Source organism: Rosa chinensis, chromosome 4, assembly GCF_002994745.2.
Source record: "Rosa chinensis cultivar Old Blush chromosome 4, RchiOBHm-V2, whole genome shotgun sequence".
Classification (NCBI taxonomy): domain Eukaryota; kingdom Viridiplantae; phylum Streptophyta; class Magnoliopsida; order Rosales; family Rosaceae; genus Rosa; species Rosa chinensis.
The window spans coordinates 11,365,402-11,391,013 of record NC_037091.1 but is presented as its reverse complement, the minus strand read 5'-3'; the positions used below and the strand labels follow the sequence as shown (position 1 = coordinate 11,391,013).

Sequence of the window (25,612 nt, the reverse complement as noted above, 5' to 3'; positions counted from 1 at the left end):
AACAACTTCAGCAAGTTTTGGCTATTTTGAATCATAAAGGATCTGATGATTCTTCTAGTCCTCAATCACATTCAGCTGCCATGGCTATTAGGAGCAACAAGCCCAATCAGTCCTATTCTTCAGGTTTATCTAAAATCGCTTCCCGTAGCTGGATCATTGACAGCAGGGCGACAGATCACATCTCTTCATCTCCTAAATTATTTTCGCATAAGAGTAAAAATTATTCATTGCCTCTTGTGTTATTACCGAGCGGAGAGAAGGCTAATATTTTTGCAAAAGGATCATTGCCTCTGAATTCTGTGTATTACCTGCGTGATGTATTGTGTGTGCCTACATTCAAAGTTGATCTGTTATCGGTCAGTCGTCTGACAAGGGACTTGAATTGTTCCGTGACTTTTTTTCCATATTGGTGTATTTTGCAGGATCTGGTTTCGAATAGAACGATTGGTTTGGGTAAGCAACGTGACGGTCTCTATCATTTGGTGGCATTAGCGACGGAGAAAACCACGACCAAACCACATCATTCATCACCCATTCAACCTGCCTGTCACCTCACCATGTCCTCTACCAACCTTTGGCATCGTCGTTTGGGCCATGTTTCGTCTCGTCCTCTAGATTATATTGCTAAATATTTCTTAAATATTTCTCTTAACTCGAATCATGCTTGCGATGTTTGTCCATTAGCCAAGCAGAGTCGTCTTTCTTTTGGTACTAGTTCTATCTCATCTGTTAAACCTTTTGATCTTATTCATTGTGATATTTGGGGTCCTTATAAACATCCTTCTCTTTCTGGTGCCCATTATTTTCTTACTATTGTGGATGATTATTCTCGTTTTACCTGGGTTTTTTTAATGCAACATAAACATGAAACTCAATCTTTAGTAAAACATTTTTTTGCTCTTGCATCTACTCAATTCTCATCTCAGATTAAAAGTTTTCGCAGTGATAATGAGGCTGAGTTCCTTTCTCTTCAAAAATTTTTCCAAGATAATGGAGTCCTTTTCCAGCATTCTTGTGTTTATACGCCCCAACAAAATGGGGTAGTGGAACGCAAACATCGCCATATCCTCCAGGTTGCCCGCGCTTTTAAATTTCAGGCTAACCTTCCTCCAAAATTTTGGGGAGAATGTGTACTTACTGCTGTGCATGTCATTAATCGTTTACCCACTCCACTGCTCTCTTTTCAAACACCTTTTGAGCATCTTTATTCCAAACCTCCTTCTTTTCATCACCTTCGTGTTTTTGGTTGTCTAGCTTATGCTACTAATGTCCATATCCCACATAAATTTGCTCCTAGAGCCGTCAAGTGCATCTTCATCGGTTATCCCATTGGTCAGAAGGCCTATAAACTCTACGATCTCTCTACTCACAAAATTTTTACCAGTCGTGATGTAGTTTTTCATGAACATATTTTTCCTTATAGGTCTGATCCCGAGCCCCATTCCCTTCCAATTCGTCCTTTGGCCCAAATCACAGCTCCCTCATCAAACCCGACTCAGCCTACTGGCCCAATTCCTTCTCCAGCCTTAGACGTTGACCCGACTTATCCTTCCCACTCACAGCCGCGTTAACCCCATCGCGTCGTCTCCCATTGACGCTGATCTTCCTTCTTCCTCTCCAATCGATTTCGATCCTCCTTCTCCCTCTCCAGTTACTTCGCCTCCGGCCACCTAACTCGATCCCAGCCTTAGCCCAACATCTCTGAATCCCAGCTCCGCCTCGCTCGATCTGCGTCCTGACCCAATCCCCTCCCCATCCAACACCGGCTCGCCCTCCGCCTCATCCACTCCGATTGTGCCACCACCGCCGATTCCCATCGCTCCACCAGTACCCATCGTTCCACCACCACCCGAGGCTCCTCTCCGTCGCTCCACTCGCACCACTGCTCCGCCCCCAAAACTTCGGGATTATGTTTGCTCTCAGGTCACGCTGCCTCCTTCCGATCAATCGTCCTCTTTGTTTCCTGGTCCAAACACAGGTACCCGCTATCCCTTGTCCAATTATGTCACATATGATCGGTATACACCTGGGCATCGATCGTTTATTACTCAGATTAGTCAAGCTTCTGAGCCCAGTTCCTATGCTGACGCCGCTCCCCATCCTGAGCGCCAAGAGGCTATGCGCTCAGAGTTAGAGGCTCTCCATGCTAATGGCACATGGACTCTCACACATCTTCCCGCCGGTAAGAAGCCCATTGGTTGTCGCTGGGTCTACAAGATCAAACACCGTTCAGATGGTTCCGTCGAGCGTTATAAGGCTCGTTTGGTAGCCAAAGGTTTTACTCAGATGGAAGGTGTTGATTTTCAGGACACTTTTTCTCCCACTGCAAAGATCATCACCGTTCGCTGCTTAATTGCTTTGGCTGCTGCCCGGCGATGGCCACTTTCTCAATTAGACGTCAACAATGCCTTCTTACATGGAGATCTTCACGAAGAAATTTACATGATACCTCCTCCGGGTCTTCGGCGACAGGGGGAGGAACACTTGGTTTGTCGCCTTCACAAGTCTTTGTACGGACTGAAGCAAGCATCTCGTCAGTGGTTCGCCAAGTTTTCGGTTGCTATGCAATCAGCTGGCTATGTTCAATCAAAAGCAGACTATTCTTTATTCACAAGGAAACAAGGCAAGTCTTTTACTGTTCTTCTTATATATGTTGATGATATTCTAATTACTGGGAATGACTCTGCTAGTATTTCTGCACTTAAAACCTTTCTGCATAGTCAATTTCGTATTAAAGACCTTGGGAACTTGAAATATTTTCTTGGCATTGAAGTATCACCTTCTGCCCATGGGATCTTTATTTCCCAGCAGAAATACGCTCTAGAGATCATTAAAGATGCTGGATTGTTAGGTGCAGCTCCAATTGATACTCCCATGGAGCGTGGATTGAAATTGTCTGATAAAAGTGAGTTGGTCAAGGATCCATCTAGATATAGGAGGCTAGTTGGGAGGTTGATCTATCTTACAGTTTCACGACCTGATATTACCTATCCAGTTCATATTTTGAGCAGGTTCATGCATGAACCTAGAAAATGTCATATGGAAAGTGCACTCCGTGTTGTGCGATATCTTAAGAATGCACCTGGTCAGGGTTTATTTTTTCCTTCAGAAAGTGATCTCAGGTTGCGAGCTTATTGTGATTCCGATTGGGCAGGTTGCCCGATTACTAGAAGGTCTACTACGGGCTATTGTGTCTTTCTTGGACCCTCTTTGGTTTCATGGAGATCGAAGCGGCAGAAGACCGTCTCTCTCTCTTCAGTAGAGGCAGAGTATAGAGCAATGACGGGGGCTTGCTGTGAACTGACTTGGTTGGGATTTCTTCTCCAAGATTTGGGTGTATTGCAATCAAAACCTGCTCTACTATACTGTGATAATAAGGCAGCGCTGCATATTGCTGCCAATCCTGTTTTTCATGAAAGAACGAGACACATTGAAATGGATTGTCATTACATCAGAGATAAAATTCAAGATGGCTCCGTTGTTACAAATTTTGTGAGTTCTTCACATCAGTTAGCTGATGTTCTTACTAAAGCATTGGGAAAAGAAGTCTTCATTCCTATGATTCGCAAGTTGGGAGTTCGCGACATCCACTCTCCAACTTGAGGGGGAGTGTTAGGAAAGTAAATATTGTGTATCATGTATAAGAGGAAAGTAGTTTAGCTTAGTTTTGCATAGTTATTTGCTGCCTTATTTTCTCCTTAATTATAGAGATTTGCTTCCTTGTAGAATAGGTACTCTCTTTCTTGTAATCTGTTTATAACCTTGATACGTGAATGAATGATGATTATCTAGCAAAATATCCTCTTTTCACTGGGTTTTGGATTTGTGATAAATAGAGGGCTGGAATTGATTCATTGCTTTATTGGAATTTTGTGTGTGTGTTCTTTCTTTTTGTTTTCTTTTTTTTTTCTTTTTTTTTTTTTGGAGGGAAACTTTGCCGCGTGAGAAATAAGAATTGCATACAGATTTTTAGTTTTTTTTTATTATATATATATATATATAATTTTTTTTTTTTTTTAGAAATAAGAAATTTTTTTTTTTTAAATTAAATAGAGGATTATGCGATATTAGTTTCTCTGCGATAGCCGATTTGGGGTGACTGGCACCCACCCACAATCTCAAAAGAAAGGGAGTCATCACAACCGGCCGGGAACCCACCGCCCATCCTTGTATTTTATGATATTAATAAAAGAAAATAAAACACAAGAAGAGAGGGGGGGACATGAATCAAAACCTCTCTGAGAGCAAAATGAAGTAAAGTACTCAAAGTGAGCACTAAGCAGTAGTTACAAACTGAAGGATAGAAGAAGGACATGCAGTAACCATGCATAATATAAATATGTGACCACGCGGCAACCACATATATGGAACACACCTATAGGTCATCAGCAATCATGCAGCAGAAACCACCATAACCCAAGTACACCTTTTCATGAAGTCTATCAAGCACCACATAATTAGCTAATACGGAAATTCGGTAAACCTTGCAGATTATGAACAAAGGCTACCGAAGCACAAGGAGGGGCAAGAGTCCCACCAATAATGCCTCTCATTATCCACCCCATAGTTAGCTAAGCAGTCAGCCACTTGATTCCCTTCTCGATAAATATGTGAAAATCGAATCTGCATAGAGGAGAGAATGGTACAACAACTAACCCAATCAACAGTTAGACGCCAAGGGACTAAGCAATTTAGATAGTTACATCAGAAATAAGTACACGGGAGAGCCATTGTGGCTCCTCCTCAACCCAAACTTGAAATGCAGGAAATAAAAACGCATTTTTAGCTAAAGTATGCGTTGTCTGATTACATCTCTTAGAGATATATGTACATATAACTGAAGAGAATAAGTGGAAGAGATTTCGCACTTCATCAACCAAATAACCTTCAACCAACCAAACAGAATCTATTGTGTTCAAATCATTAATCACTCCCAAAGCATTCATTTTCAGAATTAATTGTGTCGATTGAAAACCTGCTTGGATAATAGTCTGAATGCCCAAGACTGCTGCATATAGTTCTGTAGCTTTGACAGAAAAACCACCCCTTATCCCTTTTGAAACCGCAATCATTAAATCACTATTTCATTACGGAGGACTGCACCTAATCCTCTTAAGCCAAGTACATCGTCCACAGCACCATCCACAGCACCATCCACATTCAGTTTTAGAAAAGGAAAAGAAGGTCAAGTCCATCTAACCTGAGCAGTAGTTCTATTAGCAGGGTAGCAAGCTTGGAGACGTTGCTCCAAAAATTGTTGTTGCAATTGTAGAGCTTGAGCATACAAAAAGTGAGGATTGACCAGCTTGTAGTTGAAAATCACATCATTTCGAGCCTGCCAAATCCTTCTACATATTAGCACCACTAAACCCAATTCATGTAAAGTAAGAACTGATGCATGCTGCATATTGAAACAGGTCTATGAAGGTCCCAAACTGTTCACTACCCACTGCACTCTTGAAAGGAGTAGTCTTCCAAACCTCCTTAGCCTTTGGACAAGACCAAAGGGCATGTAGAATAGTCTCCTCCTCTCCCTGGCACCTAGAACAAACTGAAGAAGCAAGAAGATGTCGATGATGGAGTGAAAATGTTGTTGGCAAGATTTCATGAAGCACTCTCCAAATAAATACTCTTACTCCTTCGGGGATTTTTAATTTCCACACAACTTGCCAAACCAAATCTACATGATTAGAAGAGCTTCCCTCCTGACCATCACCTCTAACCCTCAAATTCTGAGCAAGCTGGTAACCACTCTTCACCGTATAAACTCCCTCTTTTGTATAGTGCCAAATCAGTTTATCTGAACAAGGAGTAGTAGGCAATGGAATGTTACAGATAGTTGCCACCCTGTTTATGATTGTGAATTATTTAGTAGAATTTTGCATGGAAAATTAAGAAGTGAAGAGGACAAACAAGTCTGAAACAACTAGATACAATCTCTTCAAAAAGACTAACAAAATTTAAGAAAACAGTGAAAGACTAAAGAGTTAAAGGCATCCAGTGCCAAACAAGTCGAAATTAAAAGGTGAGAGAGCAGTTAAGGGAAGGCCTTTTGCGAAATTGAGCATCTCCGAGCGAATGGCCATGATTTGCCAAACTGTATAAGAATGAGTTAGATTTCAAACTTAGCTATCTTTGTAGTTCGCATAACCATTTTCAGATATAAGATGAGGAGAATTTTAATTTTGATTTTTTTTTTCACACCTTGCCTATTAATTCTAACTTCTAAGGTTATTACTCTGTTGTTTGGTAGCTGAGAAATTTGATGGAACACAAAGAAGGAAAAGATTTCAATATACATTAAGTAATCCAAATAGCAGCAATTGGATAATTTTAGGTTGCTAAGCTTAAGTTTTTTAATTTTTTTTTTTTTTTGATTTTGTATATGTGTATGCATGTAAATCAGATAAGAAGGGATTTGAGGCTTTTACAATCAACTATTCAGAATTGCATTACTTGACCGGTTCTATTTCTATCCAAACAAAGAAATGTGTCACATGGATGGCAACTTTGGTCAATAATATAACATCTCTAATGCATTTAAGATGAAAAACAATACAAAAAAAAAAAAAAAAACTCTGCTTCCATCTTCTTTATTTAATTTTCATGTTTTCTTAATCTGGCTTTCCAGAGGTCCATCTTATGGGGGATCTTCAGATTGTGAGCACCTACAGAAGACGTAAAGGAAGAAATTTAAGCATATATACTTGGAAAGAGAGGCAACCGATTCTGGAAGGATATTGGGCTCCATTTCAAGACCCCTCAGGGATGCCATTGAAGGTATTCCACTCTCAATTTGGTTATGTGTTGTGAATTGAAGTATTGTTAGTGTGAACATAGTATTTTGTTTGATTTGTTTGTGCCATTTGATCGATCTGTTTCAATGTGGGTGTCAATGTTTGCATTGAAAGATCAGTTCTTGATCTAATTGTTGGTCATTTCTTATTAATATGGCTATGTAATTATGTACACTGTTTGATCTGTTTGTCTGCATGAAGTTTTGTTCTTTGTTATTGGGTGTCTTGAATTCTCCGGAGCATAGAGCTTGATTGTTGTTCTTGCTATTTTGTGATTCTTAGTGTATCTATATGCTCATCTATTTGTAGAAATGTTGGTTTCATGCAAAAGCTATTTATGACTTCTTATATAACTCCTGGAGGGGTCAAATTCTTTGGTTCAAAATTTCGTTCAATTTTTGGGGAAGTTTGCTCTATGGCTATTGTTAACTGAATCATGTGTACTCATGCAGAGGTTCAAAAATTTGGGGAGTGGGAAAAAACCTATATTACGAGGTGATAATTCAGTTAAGGGTGTTGAGTTTTGAAAACATTGGACAAACTTTTTCGAATTCCTTGGAAGCACAGATATTGAGTTTGAAACAGCATGTGAGACTTATGGCAGGAAAGCTGGATGAGATTAGGGAAGGCTTGAGGTGAAGGAGTCCAGGGTTGCTGAAGTGGAAGATATTGGTAATGTTAGCAACTCCTCTAAAGAAGAATCAGGCTAAAGGCTTTGTAAACTCAAAACAATTTTGGAGGCAGGAAACTGTCTCTTACATTTAGCATTACTGTTTGCTGCACTATTCCTATTAAATGTGTGATATATGGTGTTTTATCACTTTGATTAAAAAAACAAGTCTTATTCAGTTTTATCATACATTATTGTAAATTGTTAGCAACAACAAATCCCGCAGCAAAGCGCGGGTACCATTGCTAGTGTAAAACTATACACCCTTTTCTCCAGCCTTCACTGGTTAATTAAATTTCAACTCTAATTGTGAGTTGAGAACATGGTCCCCCTTGATTTAAAGGGACTCTTGGAAATGGGTTCCTCATGGAACTGGATTTTAATTTTGAATTTGGGTTTGGTTATGATGAATGATTTGGCTTTGAAAAGAATCAAAGTGGGTGGTGGCAGTGACGTATTGGGTTTCAGATATTAGAATCAAAATCCAATCTTTTTGAGCCTTTAGTCTTCTTCTCCGATTTGAGTCTATAAATTACGATTGCCACAAATACATACAAAGTTGCTTTTTGGGTTTTCTGAAATCACATTGGGCTTTGCTGCAAATATGGTTTCTGGATCTACTTAGAAACTGTGGAGAACAAGAATGGTGAAAGGATGAAACTACCCTTCAAAATATGGCAACTGACAGCCTTCGTAACTGGGCTAACAGCTCTGAGTACTATTGTTGGGTCGGGGTCACTTTGTTGTAGTTATGGAATTTGCTGGGCTTGATGAGAGGAAGAAATTGGCAATGTTGATGGCGCATGGGGGCTGATTCTGGCCTCCTAATTTGGTTAGTTTGGTTGATTGTAGCGTGTAGTACTTGTAGAGATGACTTTAGTGGAAATCGGAGGAAGTTTGGTATTGATTGTGATTTTCCGAAATGTGGAGTTTCGGTTGTCGATTTACGGGAATCCGACTGTTGGATATTCCTTGTTTCTATTATAGAATACTTAAATCGACGAATTTACCATTCTGATCTATTTGAAACTTGAGGTATCAAAGTTTAGAATGAGCCAAAAATCATGTACTTTTTGGATGATTTTCCAAAAAAAAAAAACTTCTAGAAATAAAATAAAAATGGCAAAGTCAATCATGGCCGATGAACACCCATAAATAAAGAACATATTGAAATTTACTAATTTAGAAAGAGATCCACATTTTGTCGATGACTTATTCACTGTTTAAAGCTTTAAAAACCAAAAAAGACAGAACTCTCGCAGTCTAGATACAGGCATACCGCACTTCACTACTTGGCCAATATACATATATAAAAACATAGAATAAAATATATATGAATTCATTTCACCAGTCCGTATTATCGATCATACAATCTTAAAAGTTTGACCATGCATCATGGAAAAGATTCTCCAGTTTTATTACCAAAATATCAAAAGCATTTTTACATACCAGCCAGAGCTGCCTGCTATCTATGCTTTCATGCTCCTCACAACCTTATCCCTTGATTTCAATACCTCAGAGCTGCAAGTCTCTCCTTTTTCCTCCAATATCTCAATTTTCTTGAGAAACATGTCCAGCGTACTCTTAATATTCTTGATAGCGTTTTCCACTTGTCCCTCCTCCATGGCAGAATCAGCATGACAATCGTGAAACAAGACAGCATCTATCTCATTTACAACCTTATCGATGAGAAACTTTACGTCGCCCAACTCCTTGATGCAAAACACACTTGCATCATGCATTTTTTGCAGTATCACTTTGTCATCATTCAAACTTTTTTCGTATTCTGCCAGCAAACCAAGAGCCCAATGATGTCCAGCAATTACTGGGGCAATGGTAACAGCAATAGCTGCAGAAGCAGCTGGATTAGCCATAGCTAGCACCGCGACTGCAGAAATAACTTGGGCAGCCACTGTGGTGATGAATATCATATTCACCGCCTTCTTCCAAGCGCGAACGCTCTTCCGCTTGTTTGCCAGCTTCTCATATTCAATTTTCAGTTTATCGATCAGCCCTTGATTCTTGGCCTGCAAGCTTTGAATCTTTTCTAGTAATCTGTTTGCAGAATCGTAATGGTGTGCACTAGCCTTGAGACTCTTCAATTTCCTCGAAATCCTCACGTACTTATTTCCTCCCTCGGGATCAGTCTCCATCTCGCACTGTTGAATTACTTGTTCAATCTCAAAATGGTTGTTGCGAGCCGATTTCAGGAACTTGTCCAATACAGAGCAGAAATCCAGCATCTCCTGGCTGTTGTCGACGTACTCCTCCACCACCACCTTAAAGCTTTCTTCACTCTTCATCTTCTTCTTCTTATTCTTCCACGCACCACTCGTTATATCTTCTCTGCACACCCTGATTGCGTCCACAGTCTGCTTGTTAAATTCTGTCACATATGCTATGGCATCACTCACATAATCAGTTGAAACACCTCCATTCTGAAGGGTGCTGATGATCTTTGTGGTTCGGCTTTGGACGTCGGTGTCAAAGGATTTCAAATATGCATCTTCCTCGCAAGCGACCTTATATAAGTTCCAGTCTGCTTCACGCCTGCAAAGGTCCTTAAGTGACATCCACAACCTGCGGATTAACTCTCTCTTTCCACCCATTATCTGTCAAACTGTCACTGAAATCCCAAAAGCAATAAGTTGAGAAAATATAAAAACCATATGCATAGACGAGACAAGCTAGTGTACTGGTGGGTATGAAATACCCTCATTTACAACTATTTGAACAAAAATTTACAAGTATTTGAACCAAAATTACAACATTGAGAACCAAAATTACCATATTCATTTACACAATTTACATATAGTTAAACAAAAATTACAATATTGACAACGAATTTGTTCAAAAGCTTGTAAAAATGTCGTAAGAGGTGTAATTACCATTATTAGAACTAAGATTACAACATTGACAACGAATTTGTTCAAAAACTTGTAAAATGTCGTAAGAGATATAATTACCATTATTAGAACTAAGATTACACAAAGTATGACTCAAATTACAACTTTGACAACAAAATTTGTTCTCACTTTTGTAAATGTAGGTATGAGATACCCACCACTACACTAGAATTTCCCTGCATAGACGCATAAAAAGTAGGAGAAACTAAATAAACAAAAAAAGGAGAAAGGGAACAAGAAAGCCAGTACCTGAAAATTAAAATTTAGAGAAACTTGGAGTGCTCACCTTTCAGCACAGTTGAGAATAATGAAAGAACTTGAAATGCTTGTGAAGACTATAAAGTCTCTCGGCTGTATTTATAAGAGCCAAAACGGTCCCCCACTTGCTGATCGAGGAAGGTACACAGAAAAAATGGTGGAACGAGAGTGTGTTAAGAAGCTTAATTGTAAAAATAAAAATTGTATTATTGCCAAGTGTCTCGGTCAGCTTTTTTTGACCAAGAATTAATCAATATCTTGTGGAAGATTTGTCCTACAATTGCCCAGTTGTTTACATCCAAATTAAGATGGTGGGGACTATTGGATCTAGAAGGCTTTTTCTGACCAAGAATTCATCAATATCTTGTGAAGATTCGTCCTACAATTGCCCAGTTGTTTACGTCCAAATTAAGATGGTGGGGACTATTGGATCTGGAAGGCTGAAATCCAAATCTCCATATTGAAATCACCCAATCCAACCGCGTCCTAAGGTAATCTGCTTTATTGGTGTTTGGCTCCAGTTTTGTTGCAGCTGGTCAACAGTCTCTTTTCTGCGCCGGCGTGCCAGCACCGTTCGGGTGCGGTCGTCGGGGGTGTCCCTTGACCTGACTTCTTTCAAGCAATTGTGGATGAGGAGAGCACCAACCTCGTCGTGGGATTCTTTGTGCCTCGTGGCGAGGACTTTTGCTAAGCTTCTTGAAAATCACAATCGATACTCGATATTGTAGATCGAGCAGAGCGAGAACCACTGGGAAGTGAGGAGAACTTGCTAAAGCGTGACTTTAGCTTGGCTGGGTTGCTAGGGCATTACCCTTGCTTGGCTGGTTCTGTAACCGTTGTGGTCGGGGCACTACCGTCGGCTCCCGAGGAGACTAGGACCGAAGTACGTTGACAGAGGATTTGGTGGCACTGAAAGTCGGCTTCTGGGAAGACTAGGACTAGGAGTGTGATCACCGGTAAGAGAAAGAGAAGGAGAGGAGTTTCTCTTAGAGAGGTTGCTCTAGAGAGAACTTAGATCATCTTAGAGATGTTGTTGTTGTGAATGTGTGTTTTGTGATGAATTTGTAACCTCTATTTATAGGCTACCATGCCAACTACTTTGGCATTAAACAAATGAAAGTGGAGCACTAATTGGAGATAAGGGAGGTGGAGATGGAGCATTAATGGAGATAGAAATGATGAATTTTGGAGATAAGGAAGCACTTTCGGCTCCTTTATTCCTTCATGTATATCTCCATCAGCAATTCATATTTTTCCCGTGACGTCTTCATAACAAATGTTCCACTATGAGTGTAGATCATGCTGGTAAAATTTCAGAGCTTTTAGTATAGTGGTTGGGCCGGAAATGCTGTTGGACCCCTTACAGGTCCAGTTTTCTAATTTTGCTTCTGCAGAACAATGGACTGATCTTTTGAAGGCCTTACACTTCTATCTGGATCTTGCACTCTTTATAAGAAATGTTTCTTAGGATGTCTAGAATGGTTCTGCAGAGTTTCAGCCCATTTCGAGTTCATTTGGTCAGGCGGCCGCTCCTTCTGTTTAGCTCGGTTTCTCCTAGCCGAAGTAGGAAAATGTGCTAAAGTTGACTTTCCATTTCCATGCTTCCACAGTAGGCTTTATTTAGCCTCTAAATATATATTTCGAACTTGTCGACAATATATAGCTTGAGCCACTGACATTGGCTCAATTTCTCCAAGACGTGCCTTGTCAGGCCAAAATGCTCATTTTGGGTCCAAACATTGCCCCCCAGGCCCCAGACCTCGAAGTCAAAGGTCTTCGTCTTGACTGAAGAGGTCTTGAATCAGCACTACTCTTATAATGTTGTTGCTCCAAAGCCACTTGTATTGGCTTGACTGTTTTCATGTAGGCCTCTAAATAGGCCATAAAGCTTGAATGCCGTAATCTGAATTGCCTTTGTTATGAACTGACGCTTTCTTTGCCAACTTTATTGCCCCCCCCATGGATCTGATGTCTGGTATGCAGTAAATTGATGAAACTTGGACAGGTTGTAGGAGATCAGAACTTTAGCTTGCCCCCCTATGCGAAGGAGACTGCTTTTGATCGCGAATGAGGATCCTTCTCTTCCTTGGTGGTTGCTTCGCCATGTGTATAGCAACAAGTATCTGCCTTGTTCGCTAGCTCTCTGTTGATTTTCTCAATGTAGGGGTTGGAGCCGCTTTCCTGGCTTGATCAAGGCCTATAGTACTTGGCGAAATAAGATGCAGAATAGCAAACTGTTTGCTATCATTTAATCCTTCGCGAGTCTTATGCTGAAGAGGATGATTGGATCATGGCTATCGACATCATGACATATGACCAAGCGAAATCACCATACTTGCTGCAACTTTAGCATCTAAAACCGCATCGGTTTTAATCATGTTTTAATTAAAAAACATCAAGCCACTATGCTGGCCCTGCGGTGGTAAGAAAAGGTGGAATATCTTCACTGTCGCCTTAGATGCGATCCTCAAGATGGAATAATGATTTATTAATTATCAACTAGGGCCACTCACTGGCCCAACTAATAAATTAATCTCCAAAATATCTGAGTTATAAATCAAGGTGTAATGGAGAAGTATCTTCACTGTCGCCTTAGATGCGATTCTAAAGATGGAATAATGATTCATTAATTATCAACTAGGGCCACTCACTGGCCCAACTAATAATTAATCTCCAAAATATCTGAGCTATAAATCGAGGTGTAATGGAGAAGTAATCCTTGCGACCTAGAAATGGCATCCAAGAAACCATTCGTTATCGATCAGGCAGATGAAATCACTGAGAAAGCTGCATTCAACTGGCGGACTAACATGAGTATTCGATGTAGACGTCAGACCGGAGAGGAGAGAAGCCGACTGATGGGCTTTGGTGGCGGTGATAGTCAAGCGAGTCTGGGTCCCACACCTCGCGATCATTTTCCAGATGATGTTATGGCCTATTATGGGTTTCCCATCCGCCGTCCCATAGCGGCTCTTCGGCAGGTGCCTGGTGATTTTAGCAGTTGGGGACCAAGAAGGAAAGTGGGCTTCTGGCCTACTGTCACTCCCGAGGAAAAGGTTTGGTATCAAGAGGTCCGAGCGAGAGATTTGGCCCGATGGGACGCGGTGGGTATCACCCAAACCATCGATCTATGCTTCTGTCTTCCCCATAATACTAGCCCTGCACCGCTAGCCGCCGCTCTTTGCTTCTGGAACACCTCCAGCAATACATTCGATTTCTGGTTTGGGCAGATGAGCATAACTCTGCTGGATGTTCTTACCATCACGGGGTTGCCCATTGAATTTGACCCCTATGTGCATTGTCAATTTGATGGCATTCAATTTTCTTTGAGAATGGCTATGGCTGGTCGAGGGCATCACAGCAAATCCTACCCATTCTGGCGCGACTATTACTGCACCCAGCGAGACCATATAGGAGGTATCGCATTCCTGGAATTCTGGCTTTGCAAATTTATCTTTTGCACTTCTTCCAACAAACCTACTGGGCCCTGGAATTCTCTGGCCACTGCTCTCTACAATGGTATTTGCGTTGGCCTTGGGCAACCTGTATTGGGTGCGTTATATCGCTCCCTTTATAGAGCCGTAATGCTCCCATTTGATACCGACATTAGTGGCCCCTTCTGGATCCTTGCCTTTTGGCTGCAGATTTATTTCCCTCTCTTTCGTCGCGGCGATATTCCAAAGGAACCTCCAGTTGATTCCCTTTTGGGGAACTGGCTTTGCCGCAACGTAAGGTATCGAGCTCCACCCTACTCCAAGTGTTTTATTTACTTGTACTTGCTGGGAGAGATGCCGGACCCAAAAATAGTCCTTTCTAGGCGATTCCCTCCTCCCCTTGATGATGGATTTCTACCCAGTGGACGGGATCATAGTGAAAGAGCCCTCCTGGCCTTTCGTCGCGCCATCTCCTGCTTGGATATTCGTCTTGCCACTGATTGCGTAAGTTACGAGCTCTACGCCCCTAACCACTTTGCCCGCCAATTTGGGTTGGCCCAGTTGGTACCCTGGCCTCTGGTTGATTCTGCCAATTACTACACCTCTTGGCGGAGATTAGCCCCGCCTGGGTCTGCCCCCTTTCAAACTCAGTTTACTTTGATAGTGATTCCCCCTTGGGTTAGAGCGCTATACCCCCTCAACGATGTCGATGATGACTATGTTGATTGGTGGAAAGAAGTGTAAGTGAACTGTTGGGACCTGCCACATGACGAACTCTTCGTCCTGATCTTTCGTGGCATGAGTAGCCCGCGAGATTCTTGAATGCTTATCCAAACCTGCGGAACAACCCCCGCGGCCTATTCTACCTTCTCGCTCATTGCGTCCAGGGATACAAATCCATGAGCTTAGGGCAATAGTAAGTTTTTGTCTTTCTTCACCATTCCATTTCCTTGTGTTGATTTTCCCGCTCTTATTCCTAAGTGTGTTTTGCAGCAAACTACCCGGAGCAGGACAGCCTCTGTTCAGGCAGGGAAACAAAAGGCAATAGCAAAGGAGACTTCTGAGGGAAAGTCTTGGCATGATAAAGATCCTGCTGAGGTAATTTGGTTAAGAACGATCCCAAACTTGTATATTTGGTGCTTCCCCCCTTTTTGAGTTATGATTCTTTTCTCGTACAGGCCACTGCTGTCTTTGCTTGCAAACGCAATCGAGCTCAATTCGTTGAAGAGAGTTTTGAAGATGATGAACCTCTGAGAATGCGACTGGTAAACTCCGACCCCGTCTTATCCTATTTAAATTTTAAAATCTGGGCAGGATTTTCACTATGTATCTTTTGACAGGTCCGTCAAAGGACCACTGATCCCTCTCGCCTGAATGAGGCTGGACCCTTAGCCACTGCAGAAAAGCCAATTCTCTCGCTAGTTCAAGCATCAACTAAACCTGTGGCAACTCTCCCATCTCCCACTACAGAGCATCTGCAAGGTCCTACCATTCTAATAACGATCTCTGATGACGACTCCTCGGAGGATGAAAGTGTGGAAAGCCACTCTGAGACTTCTGCCACTTATGAGGAACTGATGACGACAGAGATTCTCGCGGCACTAGAGGTTCAAGAGGTGAATGAGGCGGGGCCTCTTCCTCTTGACCACGTACCAGATATTGACCCGACAGCTCGAGAGGTAAGCCACTGTTTGGCCAATACTTTCCATTTCCCTTTAGATCTAACCCTGCTCTCTGACATTTCTGAACTTGACCAGGATTCTGTTTGTACCGAGGAGGTGGCTGCAAACGCTGCTGGTCTTATCGGCGGGACAGTCGCCCCAGAGATGGAAAATGATACTAATGGTGGTGGTGCCCCCCAAGTCTCGAGAACAAATGAGACAACCGTCGAAGCTGAGGGCTCTGTGCTTGAATCTGCTCCCCTTGCCCATGGTGAGCCGCGAGTTGAGTTTCCAGATTCCCCTGAGGCTGAAGGGACAGACCAACCTGTTGAAGATGAAGAAACTGAGGAAGCTATCCACCCTTTTGCATTGGTGGTTCATGATCCTGTGGCGCCTCTGCCGCCTCCTCCTCCTACCAGATTCGAGAGATTGATGAGGGTGTTGGAGGTAACTCCTCCTTGTGCTGTGGATGAGGCTAAGATGGTGCTTCACGAACATCTGAGTCCTCCGGTATTGGAGACTGACATCCTCCCGCGAGTCTTGGAAGCTCTAAGGTATCTTCGCCAGGAGAAGGTATTGACCCTGCAACAATTTAGTGCTATTGACGATCTGCTAAATGAACTTGATAGGGCTCGCCGCCATCAATCAGCCGCGAACACCCAGGCTCACGACGCTCAAGAGGCTTTCAATAACCTTTCCCGAGAAATGGACATCCCCCGCGGTATTTTAAATGAGCGAGCCATCCGTCTGCGGGAACTACAAATCCAAAGGTCCGACTTCAAACTTCGGATCCAGGATCTCTAAGCCTGTTTAGCCTTTGTTGAGAAGGCGATTGTTGCAGAAGAAGCTCAACTCGATGAACCTTTGGCTGCTTCTGAAGAAATGGGCCGCAACCTGGCCCGTATCAGAGATTGGGCCACTCAGGCCGAAGCTGGTGCCATTGCGGCGAAACGCCACGTGGAGGAACTTTGTTTGAAATTGAGCTTTGCGGGCCAATCTCTGTAGGCCCCCTCGAAAACCGTTCAGTCTCCTCACATGCTGTTAACCCCTTCTTTTCCGAGATTTAAGGCATTAATCACTCGTTGAAAAACAACGGTCGTGAAAAATAATCTTGTGAAAAGAACAGTTCGGTCTCCTCACATGCTATTAGTCCCTTTTTTCTCGAGATTTGGAATCACTAATCTCGATTTACTGACATCGGTTTGACTTTTTAACCATCCATCCAAGGGTGGGGATTTTCCTGAAGTCCCTTTAAATAGTTGTATTTTGGGCAAGGAATACTCACAACAAATTTTCTGAAACATTCAAGAAATGGCCTTTCAGTCCTTGCTTCTCTTTCTCCTTCTTCACAAATCTTCCCCTAATGAAATGACCTTTAGCCTCTAAATTTTAGGCTTTATGGCGTAATCTTAAGCCTGGGTTAGGCCTTATGGCGTAATCTTAGGCAACCCCTTGTTTCGCCTTTCTGGAATCTTGCAACAACAATGCCAGGCTTCAGATTGGTTTAGAAACACGAGGGGGCTCCGAGTGTGAGATCCATGATCATGCGAGATCATCTTTATTAGGATCCCCCACTTGGAGAAAATCGGGGAAGGGAGGGAAGCCAAATTGAGGTTCATCTTCCCTCCTCTGTTTTCTTCCTTCTGGACCCGGCCCGTGTTGTGCCCTCCAGATGGAAGGGGCTTTGGTTCTCACCTCCTTCTCCCCCTTTCTCTTCTTGATAGAATCTTGGAGGGATGAGAAGGGATGGACTCTTTGAAGGAATGGGTTCAAGCTACAGAATGGTTGTTCCTGTACTTCACGTCCAGCTAATGGTGGTTACCAAGGCTAGAGGGAGTGCAGAGACTCAAGCTGATATTCGGTTCCTTCACTCTCTGCCCCTCCTCGAGATAATGGCGCAGCTCAACCCAGCGTTGGATTCCATAGATGCTTCCAATTGAGGGGGCTTGGAGGCTCCATTTTCTTTTACTGGAGTCTACCCTTCTCATGGATACTGGCGTTGGCCAAGCCTATGTTGTATTCCTCTGCCGCTTCCATGGAAAGGGGGCGCGGGGGCTTCGTTACTCCTCTTTTTCTTCCTGAAGTCTGCCTTTCCTTGGGATAATGGCGCTGCTCAACCCGACGTTGGATTCCATAGCTGCTTCCACTAGAGCAAAGATTCAAAAGATATCCACAGATTCCTGTTTTGTATTCTAGCCACTTTTGGCTTTGTAATGAATGTACTGCTTTTGGCCGCAAAGCCACTTTATGAATATAATGCTGTTTTCTTATCCTGATATTCAAATATCCGTGAGGAGCCAATAATTGTGTCTCGCAAGGCCCCAAATATAGGCCCCAACTCAAAATTCTTGGAAAACTCCACCGTGAGAAGATAATATTGAAAATGGAACAGTTACCTCCTCGAAAACCGTTCGGTTCCCTCACACGCCAATAATTCCTTCTTTTCCGAAATTTAGGGCAACTTTAATCACGCTTTACTGACACTTGACTCTTCTCTTTGACCGTCTATCCACGGGTGGACATTTGCATGCCTATATCTTCCTCCACATTATAAACCCAAATTTCCAATCCCAAAATCGTTTCATCAACAGCAATCTTTCTTAATTACTTATCATCATCATTCTTCCACTCTCACATTCTCTCAATCCATCATCAATGGAACCACAAAACCAGCATCCAACCGAGGATGGAGGAAGCAACAAAGCAGCCGAGAGTAGTCCTAACATGCATTGCAAGCAGAGTAATACCAGGTGGCTTCCTACTATAGATCAGATAAGAATCCTCAAGGAGCTTTATGATGACAAGGGAGTTAAGTCCCCCACTGTAGAGCAGGTTCAGAGGATCACTCTCCAGCTAAAATGGTATGGACAGATCGAGAACAGGAACGTCTTTTATTGGTTCCAAAACCAAAGGGCTCGGGAGAAGCTGAAGAAGAAGAAGCTCACTTCAGATGTTCAAGTGCCCGAGCAAAGATCAGGGCTTGTTGGTGGATCCATTAATCTCAATTTTGGGTCAACTAGTTCTGCTGGTGTTGGTGGATCCATCATGGAACAACGAGGAGAAGATCACCAGGAGATTAAAACCCTTCCACTGTTTCCCATGCACGGTGAGGACATCTTTGGCAACATTAAGACTACTTCCGATGGAGGTGGTGGTCACGGTCGTGGCTCTCACATTTCCCTTGAGCTCAGCCTTTCCTGTGAGGGCAAAGCTGGAAAAAGTTTCCGGAGCCGCTGACTCGGCTTAGTAGCTTCGCAAGTGTAGGGACACTTAGAATTGCCCCCGAAGAGTTGTATTTATGACTTCTTTTTTTTTTTTTTTTTTTTGACATGAAGAAATTTGCATTCTAATAATAAACAAACAACCAACGAAATAAAGAACAAAGATAAACCAAAAACAGAAATATGAATATAAAAGTGTTCCTACTTTTTTTTTTTTTGGTAGGCTAAATGGGCTTAGTATTGTATAGTGTTGCCCCCCTAGTGTTGCTAGGCATAGCAAAGAAATGATTATGGGCCTCAAAAACAGGCCTTCATGAATGGGCATTGCAAGTGTAGGAACACTAGAATTGTCTCCCATGTCTTATGCGAATAAACTGTCTACGACTCCTCCGAGTCCCAGACATTGAGAAAGTATTTCTTCAAGTATCTCCCATTGATAGGGTTATGATGGACATCTCCATCCAGGTCCTTGAGATGAAAAGCTCCTTTCCCTAAGATTTTATAAATGATGTATGGGCCTTCCCATCTTGGAGTCCATTTGCCGCGACCATCTAATTTTTCACCAAGCGAGAGAACTGCTTTCCAAACCAACTCTCCTTCGCTGTAATTCCTTCCCCTTATTCGCTTGTCATAGGCTTGAGCGACTCGTTACTTTTCCATGACCAAACTATCTAAAGCCTCCAAGCGCTTTTCGCTAAGGTCTTCATGTTCCTGCCACATAGCCTGAACGTAGTCTTCTCCAATGAGATGATGTTGCTCTTGGACTCCTAATGATTGGACGTTGACTTCCAAAGGCAGGACTGCGTCATGGCCAAACATCAAAGCATAAGGTGTAGTCGCGGTGGGATTTCGCTTCGATGTGCGGTAGGCCCAAAGAGTCTCATAAAGGGTCTCATGCCATTGTCGCAGATTAGCTTCCAACATTTTCTTCAGCAAAGTGATGATGATTTTGTTGCTGGCCTCCGCTTGACCGTTAGACTGAGCATAATAAGGACTGGAATGGACGAACTGTATTCCCCATTCCTTTGCCAGTTTATCAACTTCACCACCCATGAAAGCTGCCCCCCGGTCCGAAACAAAAACTTCTGGGATACCAAATCTGCATATGATGTTCCTAAATAGGAATTGTCGCAACGTACCACCAGATGCTTCTTTCAAAGGTTCTGCTTCGACCCATTTTGTAAAGAAATCGGTCGCGACAATTATGAACTTTTAATGAAGTGATGAATATGGGTGAATCATCCCAATTAAATCTAGCGCCCATCCTCTTGCGGGCCAAGGCTTAATAATGGGTTGCATTGGAACATTAGGGACATGCTGGACCGCCCCATGAGCTTGGCAGTCCAAACAACCTTTAGCGAATGCTATGCAATCCTTCAAGATACTGGGCCAAAAATATCTATGTCGTCTGAGCAACCATCGCATCTTTGGACCTGCTTGGTGAGCACCGCAAATGCCGGAATGAACTTCGCGCATGAGTTGTTTTGCTTCGCAGCCATAAATACATCTGAAGTCTATGCCATCTTCGCCACGTCGTCGCAGCTCGTCACCTCTAAGAAAGTAATTTAGTGCAAGAAAACGAATCTTCCTGTCGGCAGTGGGATCTGGCTGCTTGAGATAAGCGATCAAAGGGATGCGCCAATCTACGTCAATGGGTTCCAGGGTCGTGACTGAGGTATCATCTGGAGGATCTCTTCTCGCCATCCATGAAGGAAGCGTGCGACGCTCGACTTTAAGGATTCTCTCCCGCACGCCATATCTCAATGTTACCCCTGTTGCCAGCTGGGCCAACTCGTTCGCTGCAAAATTTCGCTCGCGAGGAATGTGCTCAAGATGTATGTTATCAAACTGGTCCAACAGGTCTAATGCCCTGTTCCAATAAGGAACTAGCGTTAAGCCATTGCATCTGAACTCGTTGCACAACTGATTGATAACCAAGAGAGAATCGCCAAGTATTTGTACATCTCCGATTCCCATTTCCAGTAGTACTTCTAGGCCTATAATGAGGGCCTCATACTCTGCTTGGTTATTGGTACACTGGAACTCCAACTGGAAAGAGTAGGAAAATCGATCGCCGGTTGGGTTTTCTAAGACAACCCCTGCTCCTGCTAGCGTATCTATTCTTGATCCGTCAAAATATAACACCCAAGGCTGGAGTGAGACTGTGGCTTGATAAAGCGCGGCGTACTCTGGCAAGCACGCTAAATCCGGGAGATCTAAAGTTGTGGCAGCAACCTCTAAATCTCTAACCGCAGGGACATCTAGCATAGGGTGATGTGCTAGAAAGTCTGCTATAGCTTGCCCCTTTACTGCTTTCTGTGGCACATACTGTAGCGAGAATTCTGATAAGGCGAGCACCCACTTGCCAATACGGCCTCTCAAGATAGGTCGCGACAACATATATTTGACTAGATCGGTTTGAGCAATGATGCAAGTAGTAAAGGACAACATGTAATGCTGCAACTTGCATGCTGAGAAGTATAATGTAAGACACAGCTTTTCCATTGGAGTGTACCTTGTTTCGAAATCTGTGAGTGTCCTACTGAGGTAAAAGATGGCATGTTCAACACCATTCGCATCATCCTGAGCGAGGAGGCTGCCAATGGAAGCTTCAGCTGCTGAAACATACAACTTTAATGGAAACCCCGCTCTAGGAGGAACAAGCACTGGCGGGCTAGCCAGATAGGCCTTGATTTTGTCGAAAGCCTCTTGATGTTTAGGTTCCCACACAAACTCATTCTGTCCTTGCAACTTCAACAGTGGGGAAAACGAATGGATTTTGCCTGAAGAGTTAGAAATGAATCGTCGCAAAAAGTTGATCCTACCTAGTAGTTGCTGTAACTCTTTCTTCGTTCGCGGGGGAGATGCATTGATGACCGCGTTTGCTTTATCCTCAGGGACCTCAATGCCTCTTTGATGGACAATGAATCCCAGGAAATCTCCTGCCTGAACTCCAAAAAGGCACTTGGCGGGATTCATCTTGAGCTTGTGTAGCTGCATGCGCTCGAAAACTTTTCTGAGATCCGTGAAGTGATCTCCACTCTTCTTAGACTTCATGACGACGTCATCAATGTAAACCTCTAAGATCTTCCCAAGTATGTCGTGGAAGATCAGGTTCATGGCTCTCTGATATGTTGCTCCTGCATTCTTCAGTCCAAAAGGCCTGACCACATATTCAAAAACTCCTGCAAACCCAGGGCAGCGGAATGCAGTCTTGTGTCTATCTTCTTTCGTGACTGGAATCTAGTGATATCCCGCTGTACCATCCATGAAAGACAACAGTTCGTGCCCTGCAACTGCGTCTACCAACATGTCCGCACCAGGCATGGGGTAGACGTCTTTAGGTGTAGCCAAATTAAGGTCTCTGTAATCTACGCAGATCCTCATCTTGCCATTCTTCTTGCGAACAGGCACTATATTGGACAGCCACTTATTGTACTTGGCTACCCTGATAATGCCCGACTTGTACATCTTTTCGACTTCCTCTTTGACCAAAACTTGGGTCTCCGAGTTCATTCTTCGCGGCTCTTGCTTCACAGGCCTCTTATCAGGCAGCGTTGGTAGTTGGTGGCATACCAAGTCTGGTGATAGGCCTGGCATGTCCTCGTATTTTTCCGCAAAGCAATCCTTGAATTCGAGCAATAATTCAACGAGCCTCTGTTTCTCGCTAGGCTCTAAGTAAGTGCTGATAGCCACTTCTATAGGCTCATCAGTTGTTCCCAGATTGACCTTTTCAGTAGGGTCCCTAACCTTCGGAGGTGTGTCATCCAATGCCGCTGGAGCAAGCTGAATCTCTTCTTCCTCCTCTTCTTGATCCGTGAACTCTTCATTAACAATTTCTAAGGTCGCGACTCGATCATAGGCCTCTGTTTCCACCAAGTATGAGGATAGCCTCTCATACAAAGAATGGAAGGCCTCTACCTCTTCCTCCATGAGTTCGTGATCCATTAATTAGCACTTGGAGATGGCACCGCATATTCGGGCCTTTCGAGGTCGTTTTTTGCAACCGCGAGCCCCCATTATGCCAATTCAGAGGTCGTTACCCCTATGGGGCGGCCCTTATCATCAATACCAACTACTTGTAAAGGAGAGATTGGTTCTAGGTAATACCTTGCGTCCAAGTAGTTGGCGGACACTGAAAAAGGTCGCGGGTCTGCTTTAACAATTTCAGCCTTGTCCGCGACTCTGTCCCATATGATCAGCTCCTGATGAAGGGTGGATGGGACACAATAACTCCTGTGGATCCAGTCGCGGCCCATAATTGCGCTATATGCCGCATAGCAATCTATAACAAAGAAAGCGTAAACCCCTTCTGCTGGACCCACCTTGACTCGTAGGAAAATCAAACCCAATGTTTTGGTCACAGTCCCCGCGAAGTTCTTTAGCGTAAGGGAAGTGGATTGGATCTTCTCTTTCTTGATCCCTAGTAGATGCATGGTTCTGGTAGTAATGACATTCACAGCCGCGCCGGTATCAACCATTATCTTGCTGACCTTAGTCCCATTCATTTCTGCTGTGATATACAAAGGTCGCATGTGTTGCACCATGGCGGGTGTGGGTCTTGTAAAGCTCATGAAGAAACCCTTATTGTTAGCATCTTTAGTCTCAAGGAACACTGCTTCTTTCACCTGCGTTGTTGCGGCTGAAGTGATCTGCAACTGCTGTTCTCCAATCGCGTCAGTTTCTACACATTCCTACGCAGTGACTGGTAAGGCATACTTAGCAGGGAGCACATAAACCATATTGCAAAAGGTATCCACCATTTCTGTTTCGTCCATGTCATCATCAAGATTGAGCTTGGGTTCGTCTGCTGGGATATCGGCGTTGAGCCGTTTAACCATGAAAGCAACCAATGATTCCTCTGTGGGGATCACCACCTTGGCTTGTTCATGCTCCTGTACCATGGAAACCTGGTTCAGTGATTCAAAAATTTGTTTTGCCGCTGGCACTTCCTCTGGGAGAGCGACCACCAAGCTTTGAACTTTCTGCACAATTGCGGACCGATTGTCTTTGCCCCCCAGCCTGTCAAAGATGGAAGGCTTGCTATTTCTTCCTTCGCGAGTTACTCTCCGCCAAACATTGACTTTACGAGTTGGTGGCGGTTCTTGCCTCGCGGGAACTAAGGACTTCTCCTGAGCGCTGCTCTTGGGGGCACGTGGCTTTTGCTCTTTGTGCCATACTTTGGGCTGCTATTTCTGAAGTTGTGGGGAAACAAATCTCTTGGAGGCCAGTGCCTCCAATTGTCTCTGATACTCTTCTGGAGGTTTCAGTAATTGCGATGGTTTGATCAATCCTTGATCTAGTGCTTCCAAGGTTCGCTTTGCTTCTCCAAACCTCCGTTGGAGTTTTCTCTTCCTTGAAGAGATCATCTCCACCGCCTTGCCCTTCTTCTATGTATACCATCTCCCTTCTTTGATGGAGGACGTTGACACTGGCGGAATGTAAGGTCTAGTTAAAACCCCTTGCCGCTTATCTACTTGCTCTTCTTCCCTCGCGGTTTTCAACTTTTTGAATAAGTTTGAGTCCCTTGGAGAAAGAGTTTCTGAACCACTGTATACTCTTAGGCTGCATGGTTGGAAGTTTCTAGAGGATGATACTAACCGTATTGGCGGTAGAGATCCAAAGCGGACAGTTTGGTATGTTTCCTCATCTAGGGCTTGAGTGTCACATTCTTCCTTGCACCGCGAACATAGGACGATGGGTAAACGAGTCTTGGATTCCCGCTTCATGACTTTGTCTCCAACCCTTTTCAAATCCTTAGCCGCGTGGTCTGGAATTTGATTCTGCTGATCTTTTTCACCCCATGCCACGTCCACCATATTGATGCCGGTGTCTGGGAAGGGATCTAGGTCCACCAACGCTGCTGCTGTTTTTGGTGCCTCTACTTGCAAACTACTGTTATTTAACCAGATTTGGATCTGATCCTTCAGCTTAACACAATCGGCTGTATTATGATTCCACATATTATGGAGTTTGCAGTATTTCTTCCCCCTTAGCTGCTCTGGTTTGGGAAATGGGCCGAAGTCAGTTTTCACCATCTTCGCGGCGATCATTTCATCCAAGATTTCATGCGCTTTGTTCGCGTCGTAAGTATAACTTGTGAACTCTGGTTTGGTGAAAACCACCGACTTGAGCTTCACCGGCTCTTTGCACAGTTTCAGTTGCTTTAGCGTTACAGCCTTTTTCCCGGTGAGTTCCAGGGCAGCTATCTCATCTTCTTCAGACTCATCAGCCTCTGCTGTACTAGATTCCTCACTCTTGTAGTAAGGATCAAAGGAACTGGATTGATGGCTGAGTGCAACCACTATTCGGCATTTCCCTGGGATGTATGTCCCCTTCGAGGCGTTTTTCATAGCGTCCATCTCCCTGAGCAAGTGCTCGAAACTTCCTACTTCTGTGATCAGTTCCCCCATGGAATTGAACATGCTTCCATGCTGTTTTTTGCGTTGGCGTGGCTCTAAGCCTTTGATTGCCAATTTCACCAGTTCTTTCTCTGGCAGAATTACGTTCAACTTTCCTTTCTAGATCTGAAAGCGCTGAAGGTACATGACAGCGGATTCAGTTGGCTGCTGAGCCATCTGGGTGAGTGAAGCCAAATCTACTTCCGGCTCGATAGTCCTGAAGGTTTCCTTGAACAGCTTCTCCATCGCGGGCCAACTCGCAAC

General features: G+C 43.5%; 2 protein-coding genes across 3 annotated transcripts; both read right to left on the bottom strand.

Annotated features, from left to right (window-relative positions):
- Positions 1 to 8,644: 8,644 nt before the first annotated feature.
- LOC112198802 (UPF0496 protein At4g34320) lies at positions 8,645 to 10,735 on the bottom strand. 2 transcript variants are annotated; one of them, XM_040519048.1, is made up of 2 exons: positions 10,660 to 10,735; positions 8,645 to 10,093 (listed from the first exon to the last, which is right to left on the bottom strand). In XM_040519048.1, the coding sequence occupies exon 2, from the start codon at positions 10,074 to 10,076 to the stop codon at positions 8,937 to 8,939; it is 1,140 nt and encodes a 379-aa protein (XP_040374982.1). In that variant the 5' UTR covers positions 10,077 to 10,093; positions 10,660 to 10,735; the 3' UTR covers positions 8,645 to 8,936. The 2 variants fall into 2 exon arrangements, with proteins under 2 accessions (XP_040374982.1, XP_024195675.2); XM_024339907.2 differs by having other exon boundaries at positions 10,623 to 10,690.
- An 8,860-nt stretch (positions 10,736 to 19,595) lies between these two features.
- Positions 19,596 to 22,004, bottom strand: LOC112198801. Its single transcript, XM_040518645.1, has 3 exons — positions 21,491 to 22,004; positions 20,262 to 21,322; positions 19,596 to 20,156 (listed from the first exon to the last, which is right to left on the bottom strand). The coding sequence occupies exons 1-3, from the start codon at positions 22,002 to 22,004 to the stop codon at positions 19,596 to 19,598; spliced, it is 2,136 nt and encodes a 711-aa protein (XP_040374579.1).
- Positions 22,005 to 25,612: the final 3,608 nt, after the last annotated feature.

Bases quoted from the DNA above. Each gene is read 5' to 3' on its own strand.
- LOC112198802 (XM_040519048.1), bottom strand. From the start codon at position 10,076: ATGGGTGGAAAGAGAGAGTTAATCCGCAGGTTGTGGATGTCACTTAAG.
- LOC112198801 (XM_040518645.1), bottom strand. From the start codon at position 22,004: ATGAAGTCTAAGAAGAGTGGAGATCACTTCACGGATCTCAGAAAAGTT. The intron at 21,323-21,490 runs GTAGGACACTCA...CTATCTTGAGAG, and splicing joins ACATGCCATCTTTTACCTCA to GCCGTATTGGCAAGTGGGTG. The intron at 20,157-20,261 runs GTCCCTAATGTT...CTTCATTAAAAG, and splicing joins CTCATGGGGCGGTCCAGCAT to TTCATAATTGTCGCGACCGA.